Source organism: Gallinula chloropus, assembly GCF_964237585.1.
Source record: "Gallinula chloropus genome assembly, chromosome: 1".
In the NCBI taxonomy this organism is placed as follows: domain Eukaryota; kingdom Metazoa; phylum Chordata; class Aves; order Gruiformes; family Rallidae; genus Gallinula; species Gallinula chloropus.
This window is the reverse complement of record NC_140085.1, coordinates 61,118,836-61,129,656: the sequence shown is the minus strand read 5'-3', so window position 1 is coordinate 61,129,656 and position 10,821 is coordinate 61,118,836. Positions and strand designations below refer to the sequence as shown.

Below are 10,821 nucleotides of genomic sequence, written 5' to 3'. Positions count from 1 at the left end.
TAGGAATTGTACCTGCTTTTTGGAACCTGCCAGGGCAATAGCCAAAGTCTGAAAATGGTTCACGGGAGGAACTGGGGAGCCTCACAGGGAATTGTTTATGATGAGGGAGATAAGGTGTGGAGGGGGAGTTCTGGCTTCAGAGTTTTGTCTTGGAGGTAACTGCTGCCATCAGAGCCATGAAGTCAGGCAGCCCTTGTGCAGCAGTGCTGCCCCTGCCCTGCCTGCACCCTGCTGCCAGGGCTGCTTTCCTACCCACCATCACTCCTCTCCGGGCTATGGCTGGCGCTGGGGATGGCCTTTGCTTCCAGGCTCTGCAGTACCAGCCACTTCCATGCCTCCATGTGTCTTTGGTGTTCATTCTGGGCCGTTAAAGATCCCTTTCTGCACTGGGACAAGTCCCCTGAGAAGAAAAGCTGCTGCTTTGAATTCCAATTTAAATGTAAGGAATCTTGCCAGACTCAGCAGCCAGCAAGAACGGGTTTCTCCTACATGAGCTGTAGCCTGCACGCTGAAACAGTCCTCCACTAGCCCATCCTTGTCTCCACGGCAGCTGGACTTTCTGGGGATGCCCTTGATCCTCACTGCCACCAGTACGAACTGACGGTGACACCAGTTCACAGCAAGGTCCCCGTGAGATTCGGGTTAAGGTCACGTAAGAAACGGTCCTCAGATTCTGCACACAGACAGGTTTATGTAAAATATATAAACATTTGTCCAAGTTGTTACAGATTGCATAAATATGGCATCTTTACTGTTGCATTTACAGCTGTGCATGTACAACGATGTGCAAATATCATCACGACTCGGTTACAATCTTTGAGAGGTACTTGAACTCCGCGTCCAAGTAGCGCGACGAAGGAAAAATGCCCACCGAAGAGTTTAAATAGCAAACTTATAACATCCTTTCAATCCGTAACAAATTCCAACGTCTCCTCAGGAAAACTTTCACACATTTAAAATAGTTTGTATTCATTTTATTTGTATATGTCAAAATACATTTTTTTTTTCCAAAATAGTGGGTTTTGCAACTAGTTTCATGCAGATACAAGGTCTGCTCAGTACTACCAATAAAATCAATATAGCACAGTAGCCATTCATTTTTTTTTTAGATATAAAGAATAAATAACCTAAATATAAAACACTAAAATATTAGAAACACGTATTTAATCATTCACAGGCACCCAAACTTTACCAAATATAATCCAGAATATGCCTAACTCTTTTGTAACAGAACTCAATACGTTGCAGCCATTCCATTCCTTATTTTCTGTTAGGGTAAGACAATGGAAGTCCCTATGGTTCAGACCCACCTCTCATACAGATCAATTACAGTAAGATACCTCAAACTATCTGTGTACCTTTAAAATCAAGAAATCCTGAGCTTGGTAGTAAGAGCATAACCTTACATCTTCAAAAAACCAATCAACAGAGAGAGGACATCATGTCTTCCTTCCCAAAACGTATCCCACCCCCGTAAAACTCCCCACCCCCCTACCCCCTGCCCCCAAGTAGGCAGTAGAACACAATGACCTTTTTAAATGAAGGGGTACAAATTCACATTTAATATAGTATACAATATAATCAATAATACAATAGCTACTACAAGCTTTACAATGTACAATTTGTTTTAATGGCTGGATCTGTTCAGTGGTTTTAGGCAATAACCGATGTGCCAATAGGATGTCGGGCTTTGAATGGTTTAGTGAAAATATAAAAGCTGTTTCTAACAAAAGCATCTTCACTTGAGTACTTTGTTTTGTTTTTAAAGGCCACTGAAATGTATAAAATGGTCTGACATGATGGTGGTGGTATCAAATCGGATGCCTTCTCGCATGGCAACAACAGTGCATATAAACATTAATGTGAGTGTAACGGGTTATGTTCTTCAGATGATTTAGTACATTACTTTGGCTAGCACAACAGTTTTGGACAGCACTCAGATAAATACAGGTATGTGAAATGTAGTGAAGCAGTTATATTTATGCAATTTTTTTTTTATTATGGTGAACACTATCAAATGAAAAAAAAAAGGGAGGAAAAGATAATATTTTATATAGTTTAGACCTTTTGTAAAGATAGGGCTCCATACAATGTACAATGTCTAAATCCTTTATGCCATAAAAATTAATGGATTTTGTTAAACACACTATTCTGGAGTAGCCTAATTTGCATTAACAGACATTTGCAATAGGGAAATATATTCAAGCATGCCACGTGGTGGTCTGAAAAAAATCAAACCAGTACACATTTATATATACAGCATCACTCAGTACCTGCTCAGATGAATGTGACGATTACAGGATCTAACATCTTTCACTACAAACTTCTTTTTTTTCTTTTTTTCTTTTTTTTTTCCTTTTAAAGTGACCAATAAAGGCAGAAAACAGGACTCTTAAAATATTTCTAGTTTCAACTGACTTTTAAAGCATCTTGTATAGGAAATAAATGCATATTGCACAAACAGTGAAAGCAAATGTTCCACCAAACATCTCTGTTCCAGGTGGTTGGACAACACAACTCTAGGTAGCTATACAAATATGTAATTTAAAAGGGTGTGTGGTCTCTGCAAATGGTAAAGCCGTGAAAACACTGTACAAGAAAATCTGGTACATGAATAATTAGAAGGGAAAACAAAAAAATCCAAACTTAAGATTTAAAGATAAAACTGAGTATATCAAAAAAAAAAAAACCAACCTGGGAATTGTGGCACAACAAAAACATTATTGAGTAACTGTCTTCTGTGAGAGCTGAAAGCTTGTCATGATGTAAAAGTGTTTTATGTACAACTAAGGCTTACTGGTTAAATATCTGAGGCGTATCTGGCCTTGAACACTTTCCTTATTATGCTGTAGCTGTAAACAAGATTTCTCAGTCATTTTATCTTCTCAGCAGCTGCATTTTAACAGAAACAATGATCTTGATACAAAAAAACACACAGGTAAGAGGGCGTTTGGCAGGATATCTGAAAATGACAGTCTCCGAGGGATCTTCCCGCACTTCCAGCGACTGCCATACCGTGGTCCACTGGAGTTACTAGTGATGTGCAATACCGTTATCTGCTGCTGTAGTAAACCCTTTATTTGGAAAGTTTGCTTATAACTCTGATCAAGGCCCCGTTTTCATCTTTTAGCCTCTGGTTGTCTGCCTTCAGGTCTGGTAGCATCTATGAAAAACGAAAGACGGTGGGTTATTTGCTGTTGCACCCCCAAGTAAAGGCAGCAAGACTAGGGAAGCACTGGGGGTAAAAAACTTTATCCAGCTTAAGCATCTCAGCAGTCCTCCCCCTTCCTATCGGTGGTTCAGAAAAACCTCATCTTTGAGCAAGATACAGGGAAGAGTCATAGATTGGGAGTTTTCATTCCCCTGGCGGAAAACAAGCCTCTAAGAAAGCATTTGTAGTAGTGTGAGGAAAAGTCCTTAAATGCTTGAAATTTCAGTGCAAAACAAGAAAAGAAAGTTAATTACCACCTATTTAGGGAGGCTTGGCTGTACTGCACTCGCCCCGTTTCACAAGAACATGCTGTGGCTAAGCACATCTACCACTCTGCTCTTGGATGATTTCACCCTGATCAGACAGAGTGTGATTCAGCTGGTTAGCTCATAGCACTAATCTCCCAGCCGCTTCCGAGCTCCTGTCGAAGCGCACAGCCTATAAAGAGATAACAGCCCTGAATAGCTCGGTTCACGCAACACCGGGTCACCGGAAACACCAGGCTGCACACGCGGGCATACGGGTTAGGAGATGGCAAGTTAAGGTTGCCACAGGAGACAGGTGACACACAGGCACAAAAGCTGGAAGGCAGAAGCCAAGTGAGGTGAGAGTTGGACAGGATCAGACAGGACAGGAAGGCAAGTCAGCGCACAGAGGTTTGGACTGGGAGAGTACCACTTGTCAGAGGCCAGAAATAATCTCAGCAGTTCTCCGTATCTGCGTTCACACACTGATAACAAACCACTGTAGTACTCGTGGCTAAATTACATGCATGGTTTCTAGCAGCAGGCTTACACAGGAGGCAAAGGCCTACTCTCCTGCAGAGCGGTTACTCAGTAACCCCAGGTGCGAGTGTGTGCGTAAGGTCTAAGTCCAGCCGGTGACCTGTGTAACAACGGCTGCAAAAACTGTCATGGTGAAACTTCCCTGCTGCCAGTTTTGCTTTCGTTTCTTTTCAACTGAAATTATACTTTCAGCACCATTATATGCAGAATATTCTAACAGAAGAGAAAGAACTGAGATGTTTAAAAATGCAGGGTGAATTAACTGTGCGTTACACCAGAGGCTTCCTCTACCCTCGTCCTCCAAAGGATTCCTGTCATCACTCAGCTCACCAGACAGTAGGCCCTCTTGCAGGGTACAACACAAGGGTGCACTGAAGATGACTGAGGTTGTAAGATCTTTATTTGCCTCCTGTTGTCAGAATATGTGAAATGAAAACGACAGGAGATCATGAGAGGAAAGCGGGTGGTCTCCACAGAGTAAGTAAGAGCCATTCTGTTAACCTGGGTTTCAACTCTGCCCCATGGTGAAGCTTATGGCAAGCCCCCTACACCCTTCACAGTGTCAGAGGGGAGCTTCCATTACAGTCAAGTGAGCTGTGCTCTGAACAGAAAATGCTATAAAAAAGGCTGTTACTTACAAGAACCGTGTCAAGGTGTTTGGGCAACACAAGTAATCATTTTGGCAATTTTCAAGTAGTACCTGTGTTAAGTTTTCTAAGCTGTAAAAACCAGGTACCGTTGTCTGAGATACACGTGCTCCTACCCGGCCAACAGGCACGTGTACGGGGCGCTTGTGCACACACCTCTAACACTAGGGTAAACCCGCGGCTGTTCTGTGACGTGTACCTGCAAACACTGACAGCCATTTGCCAGGGCAAAGCACACAACTCCTTTCCCTCTGTTTTGTTCCGTTACGGACTTCGCACCAAAGATCCTGGGTGAAACCACTGCAGCCTTCACCTAGCCGTGCCCCAGGAAGCCAGGGAGCCTGGTTTTGTTATTGCTACGTGTGTATCTCAGCAGCCACTGTCCTGTAATGCCTTCCAAAGGACCCTCAAGGTCCGCTTCAGAGCCCTCTCCCAGCTCACTGACTAGGGACCCACGGCCCATAATGCTTAATTACACATGGGCAGACCCAGACTGGTGTGTCTTCTGGTGAGCTATTTTAACAACAAAGCCACTGTTCAAATTCAGAGCTTTAATGTAACCCAGTACATGGCTGCAAATCTCTGTAGGCAGACCTTTAATCCTGATTAAACTCACAGGTAGAATACGTATTAAGAAAATATTTTCTCTTTTGTTGTGAGTCCAGTAAAGAATAAGGGGAGACTGGTAAGAGACAAAAGCAGTTGTGGGTAACAGGAGACTGATGAGGAAGGATAAGCTCACGTAACCTAAAATATTTATGCTTCCCATCTCTGCTAATCCCCACATACCTTAAAGCCAGCCAAAGACATTTGCACTGCTCTCTGGGAGCAGCGCATTCCTATGGTATTGTCCTGGTTTCAGATGAGACAGTTAATTTTCTTTCTAGTAGCCAGTACAGCACTGTGTTTTGGATTTGGGATGAAAATCGTGTTGATAACACACTGATGATTGTAGTTATTGCTAGGTAGGTGTAGTGTCTATGTCAAATCAGGGACTTTTCAGCTTCTCCCTGTGCCCAGGAGCTGGGGGAGCACAGCTATTCCCTACCAAGTAACATCATGCTCTGGGTGTAACTGGGGAAGGCAGCTGGGAGGCGGGATCACTGCTTGGAAACAGACTGGGCATCGGGCTGGTTTGTTTTCCTTTTGCCTGCAGTGAGCCATTGCATTTGTGCCTCGTTTGCATTATTACTATTTGTATTCTCTTCCTCTGTTATCCTATTCAACTGACTTTATCTCAACCCACAAGTTTTACCTTTTCTGGGTTTTTTCCCCCTTTTCAGCTCTCTCCCCTGTCTGACTGTGGGGGAATGAATGAAGGAACAGCCATGCAACTGTTTGGGCTGCTGGCTGGGTTAAACCACACCAGGTTCTCAAACTTTTCATAAGGTGACACCGCACACCTTTGATGTGCAGGGGCAGGGAAATAAAACCCCAAGCTTTGGGGTAGATCCAGTAAAATTGCAGTTAGATACTGGACCTAACACTTTGAATGCTGATGTGCTTCTCACAAAACTACCAAAGCGTCCTCCTGTGCTGAGGCTCTTGGATGAGGTTGCAGATGTGCTGTTTTGCTTGTTTTATGACTAACTCGTAACTCTGCAGTGCTGTAGAGAGCAGATAATTCTTCGCCTGACATGTGGAGCCAACTCAGATCCGTACAGTAACTGTAATGTCTGTGTTCACTGGAGGATTTCACAGTTTTTACCTCTGAAATGGCTTTGTAATTTAAGATGATAAAAAGCTCAAGAACTGCTAAGGTACCTGTTCAGCTGAATCAGGCCCAGTGCCATGGCTAAGCTACCATCATCAGCGTCAAGCCACCCTGCTGTGTTCCCGCTGCTTTTCTTTTGCTAGTGAGCCCCACAGTGATCTGCTGTTGAAAACTCCCCCTACAAAAAGGAATACGGAACAGTTTTCTGTGGGCTAACACCCTGGACAGGCTTACCATGGTTAAAGGAATGCCAGTGCTAGCAAAAAAAGATGGTATGGACGTGTGGCTGTGGACAGCTGTCAGCAGATTAGCTCAGCCAATGTGCTGAAAAACCACATTGTTAGCTGAAGCTGATGCCCTAAAGGGACAGCTCTCCCTTCGCAGGCAGCCCTACGCTCCTGCTGCTTTCTGCCTGTTGGCTTAGCGATTCAACAACGCTGGGGTGAGATGGCTCAAGTAATATAAAGAATGAAGGGATTTGTTTTCAGCCAGGTCAGTGAGCTGACTCAACTCGCTCAGCACGGGTTAACACAAAGGAAGGTTGAGGAATGCAGGGCCTGGACCAGGAACAAGCTTTCCATCCACATCCTATTGTTAAACCAACTCCAGGAAGACATGAAGCCAAAGGATAAGCCTTCTCTTTATTTCATGTCTCTTAGTGGGGGAAAACTCGGGATTGGACTCTGAGCAGAATGACAAACTGTGCACTCACTGCTTTGCTTTGAAGAGGGAAGGGGGATGGAGAAGGGAATCAGTTTAGCAAGAGTCACTGTGCAGAAGGAAATTTTGGGGTTTTACCTACACATCTTAGAACCTCCAGCCCATACAGTTGTAAGAAGAGGAAGAAAGGCATACGGAATTGGAATGAACCTGCATTTTGTTCCTCATAGAAGTTTTGAGCCTCCTGTGGGTTTCTGAAACAGCCCTGCCATAACACTAAGGACCACACAAAGGCTTTTCCTCTTTTTGTCCCCAAGATGAAACTCCAACCAGCAGTTCATACCTTTAACAGAAGGAGAGTGAACCAGACGACCCAGTAAGTACGAACCAATCCCATATACCAGGCAGGCTTTCTGTGTCTGTGTTTGTACAGACCTTTCACGCTAAGATTCTGGTCCAGAATACATATATATACACACACACACGTATGTATACAGCAGTATAAATCAGTAACCTTAACTCAGTGCTGAAACTGGAGATTTTAAGCTGTCTAGATAAAAATAAGGATTGGCCAGAACCACAGGGGAAGTTAATGCATGAAAATATTAATTGACTCAAAAAGTTCCAACACATTTTTGAAAGGACTTTGTTCCCCTTTAAACACTAAAACACACAAAGGTAAGAAAAAAAAGTTGCCAACATAAGTGTTTAGGAATGGGCAGTACTGAAACCACCTCTCATTCTTTAGTTGGGACTAGATTTGTATCAATTTTGTGCAGTTCAATTATGCTGTGGTAAGAAAGCTCCAGCCTTAATTTCAATTTGCCAGCAAAGGAGAGGCAAATCTATCCGTTTGAGCAGTTACTCAAACATCAAAAGGAGGGAGTGACTTCAGTGGATCCCAGTGCCGACTCCAATCCTTTCAATTGTTGCCAAGGTTTTAAGGTGTCAAAGGTCCCCTGGATCGCTGCCAATTTCACTTCAAGTCAGGGAGGACAAGCTGCAGTGCTAGTAAGGACAAATACCACACCGCACACCAACGCACCTGCCACACCTGTAGTTGGTGCACCGGCCGCCATGCTGTAGCCACACTCCCATACCCACGCAGCAGTTAAGTCAGTCTCCAGCACACCAGTGTTAATAGTAAAATTCTACCCAAACACAAACTGAAGGTCAACACCTGCCTGGCTACACAAAGGAGAAGGAAGAAATTACAAGTCCACAGAGTGCAGTTGCCTACAGGACCCTGACAGCTTGGCAACCACGCGGGTCAAGGCCCTATTCTCAGTCACCAGTCGCTCATTTATGTGTCTCAAAGACTGAATCTGCTTTATTTGTTGCAGGTTCTGCAGGAATCAAAGAAATAGGAGTGAAAATGGGAAAAAAACCACAGATATATTATCTTTAAAAGAACTAGAGATGAGCAGAATTGAAAGAGAATGTAGAAGAGACAGTCCTGTTCAAAGCAGAGAAGTCACTGTGAAAGGAAAGTATCAAACAAGTGGCACATTCTTGAAAAGCAATCTAAGAACCAGCAGTGATTAGTCACAGCTTTCCAAAACAGCTCAGGATACATTAACAATGAGAGCTATTCCAGGAATTCTTTACTTAACATCCTAATTGCACAAATGAATTCTCCTATTCAAAAGTCTGTAAATAATGGCACATGTAACATACATTTACACAGCGGCACAACAAGTGGGAGGAAGAGTATTAAATCTTTAGTTCAAAACTTTCACATACTGCTTACTGAAAGTAAGCTTTTTTTAAAAAAAACCCAAAACTCCAACACATTTGCATTCTCTGTCTCTCTGAGAAGCCCAACCTTCCCTGACAGGAACCGACAGATTGATGTTAGAAGGTCACATCCTGTCTTCCGCTCTCAGACAATTATTTTCCCAATTATTTTCTTCCACCATAGTTTGATTTCTACATATTTCACTTCTAAAGACCCCTAAGGAACAACAGATGTTGTGTCTTCCCTTAGAGAAACGCTCTTGGCCTGAAGCCAAGGGAGCTATAGGCACGGTGGTTGCCTTCCACCAACCTCTGCCTGCCAGCTTCAGTTATTTCAACAAAACTTTGTGCAGGGATTTGGCTGAGAAGTATTTGGAAGTTAATGCCGTCTTCAAGCACCAGAGGGAGCTCAAAAATGAGCTTGAAAGGTAACTTTTTATTAGCCAAAGATGAATGTCAAAACAGCAGTACTTACTTCAAACTTTGGAGTTCAACAATGTTTTTCATTTCATCATGTTCTGCTAGTTTTCTAGTCATACTTTAATTCTATCAGTTTGACTGACACCAAGGATATACTAAAAAACAAACCAGTGGAATTTCTCACCCCTAATCATATCAGAGAACATCACACTGATGAACCAGGAAATGAGAAAAGTCATGCCATGACTGGTTTAAAAAAAAAAAGCAGCCAGAAATGTATTGTTTTCTCTCTCTGAGATCCAGTTTATACATAATTGGGAAAATAAAAAAAAAAAAGGAGGAAACCAGTGCATGTAGTAAATGGCTCTTATCTGTCAGCATCTGAAATCTCTCCACTGCTTCTGGTTAACTAAAAACTGATTCTTACTCACTCTATAGAAAGTTTTGATAGTGATGACGTTGTCTAATGCATCATTTAAAGAGCACGAGATAAAGGTTGTAGCAACATTTAGTGCTTAGATATCTATGGAATTATATACTACCATTATTTTTAAGTCAGTAACATGCAGAGCATAACATCAAAACCAGAGACTGTGATTCCATCTTGATTAGATCAAGATACGTTTCAGTCCAACCATCTCAGAACGTTCCTTGTTCGCCAGTGTGTTACAGAGGGTGTAAGTCCCAGTGGCCCCTCAGCAGCCCTACAGGTGAGCCTGCTCACACCAGTGTTACAGCTTTGCTACAAGCTACCTGACAGGAGAGACCTGGAAATGCAGCTGTAACTTAGTTATTTTCTAATGAGTTTATAGAGACCGGTAAAACCACCAGCCTACACGTTGCCCTGACACAGCCATACGCTTTGTTATTAATAATTGAATGTGCAAGAGTTTACTTACTTTCAGTTCCTCTTCCATTTCAGATATCCTTCTTTCTAGAGCTCTTCTTTCCTAAATCAAAAGATGCGTGTTAACACTGAACAAAGCAATTTTGAAAACAATTACTCTTTGTAAATACTGTGGTAACAGTGAAATACTTCAAGGTTCAAAGATCATACAACCAAAAGCACAGTGTGGACAGGAAACTTGTGATGGCAGTGATATATAGAAATTCTGTCAATATGGGGTTCTAGTATCTGAGGAGGAAGACATATAGAAAAGGACAATAAGTCCTACAAAATATATCCCTTCCTTCACAGAAATGTAAACAGGCTCTAAGTACCATTTAAAAAAATTAGTTTTCATAAGCTAGGCTTCTGTAATAGCTTAATACACAAGAAATGCAGAAAATGATCAGAAACAAACAAGACTATCAAAAGAAACAAGCACAAAAAGGTAAGCTTTCAGAGACAAGCAAATGTAGCAGAAACATCTGTCTCAGCTCACTGGGATCTCTCCACACTACAAACTGCAGCGTAGCGTAGATACCCCCAAACTCCCGTTACAGGAGTTCAGCTGAGTACCAGAGAAATCCAGCTACATACATAATAGCACCTGCTTCTTGACCAAATGTTTCAGGAAGATTTTCTGCGTTTCCAGTATAGTTTTGTTTTGGTGACTGGTCTTGTGGTTTGTTTTTTTATTGTTGTTTTAGTTTTTTGTTTGGGTTTTTTTCTTTTTTCATCTAAGAAGCAGAAGAAATTATCCT

At 42.4% G+C, this 10,821-nt stretch overlaps 1 protein-coding gene across 1 annotated transcript in view; it reads right to left on the bottom strand.

Annotated features, from left to right (window-relative positions):
• Window positions 1–1,516: 1,516 nt before the first annotated feature.
• The window catches only part of PPP1R12A (protein phosphatase 1 regulatory subunit 12A), a gene marked incomplete at its 5' end in the record, with an annotated part of 119,789 nt that continues 110,484 nt past the window's right edge, over window positions 1,517–10,821 (bottom strand). The window contains 2 exons of the mRNA XM_084279251.1: window positions 1,517–3,163; window positions 10,074–10,124. Of these exons, the coding sequence (XP_084135377.1) occupies window positions 3,077–3,163; window positions 10,074–10,124 (138 nt within the window). The 3' untranslated portion in view covers window positions 1,517–3,076. The remainder of the gene's footprint in view (window positions 3,164–10,073; window positions 10,125–10,821) is intronic.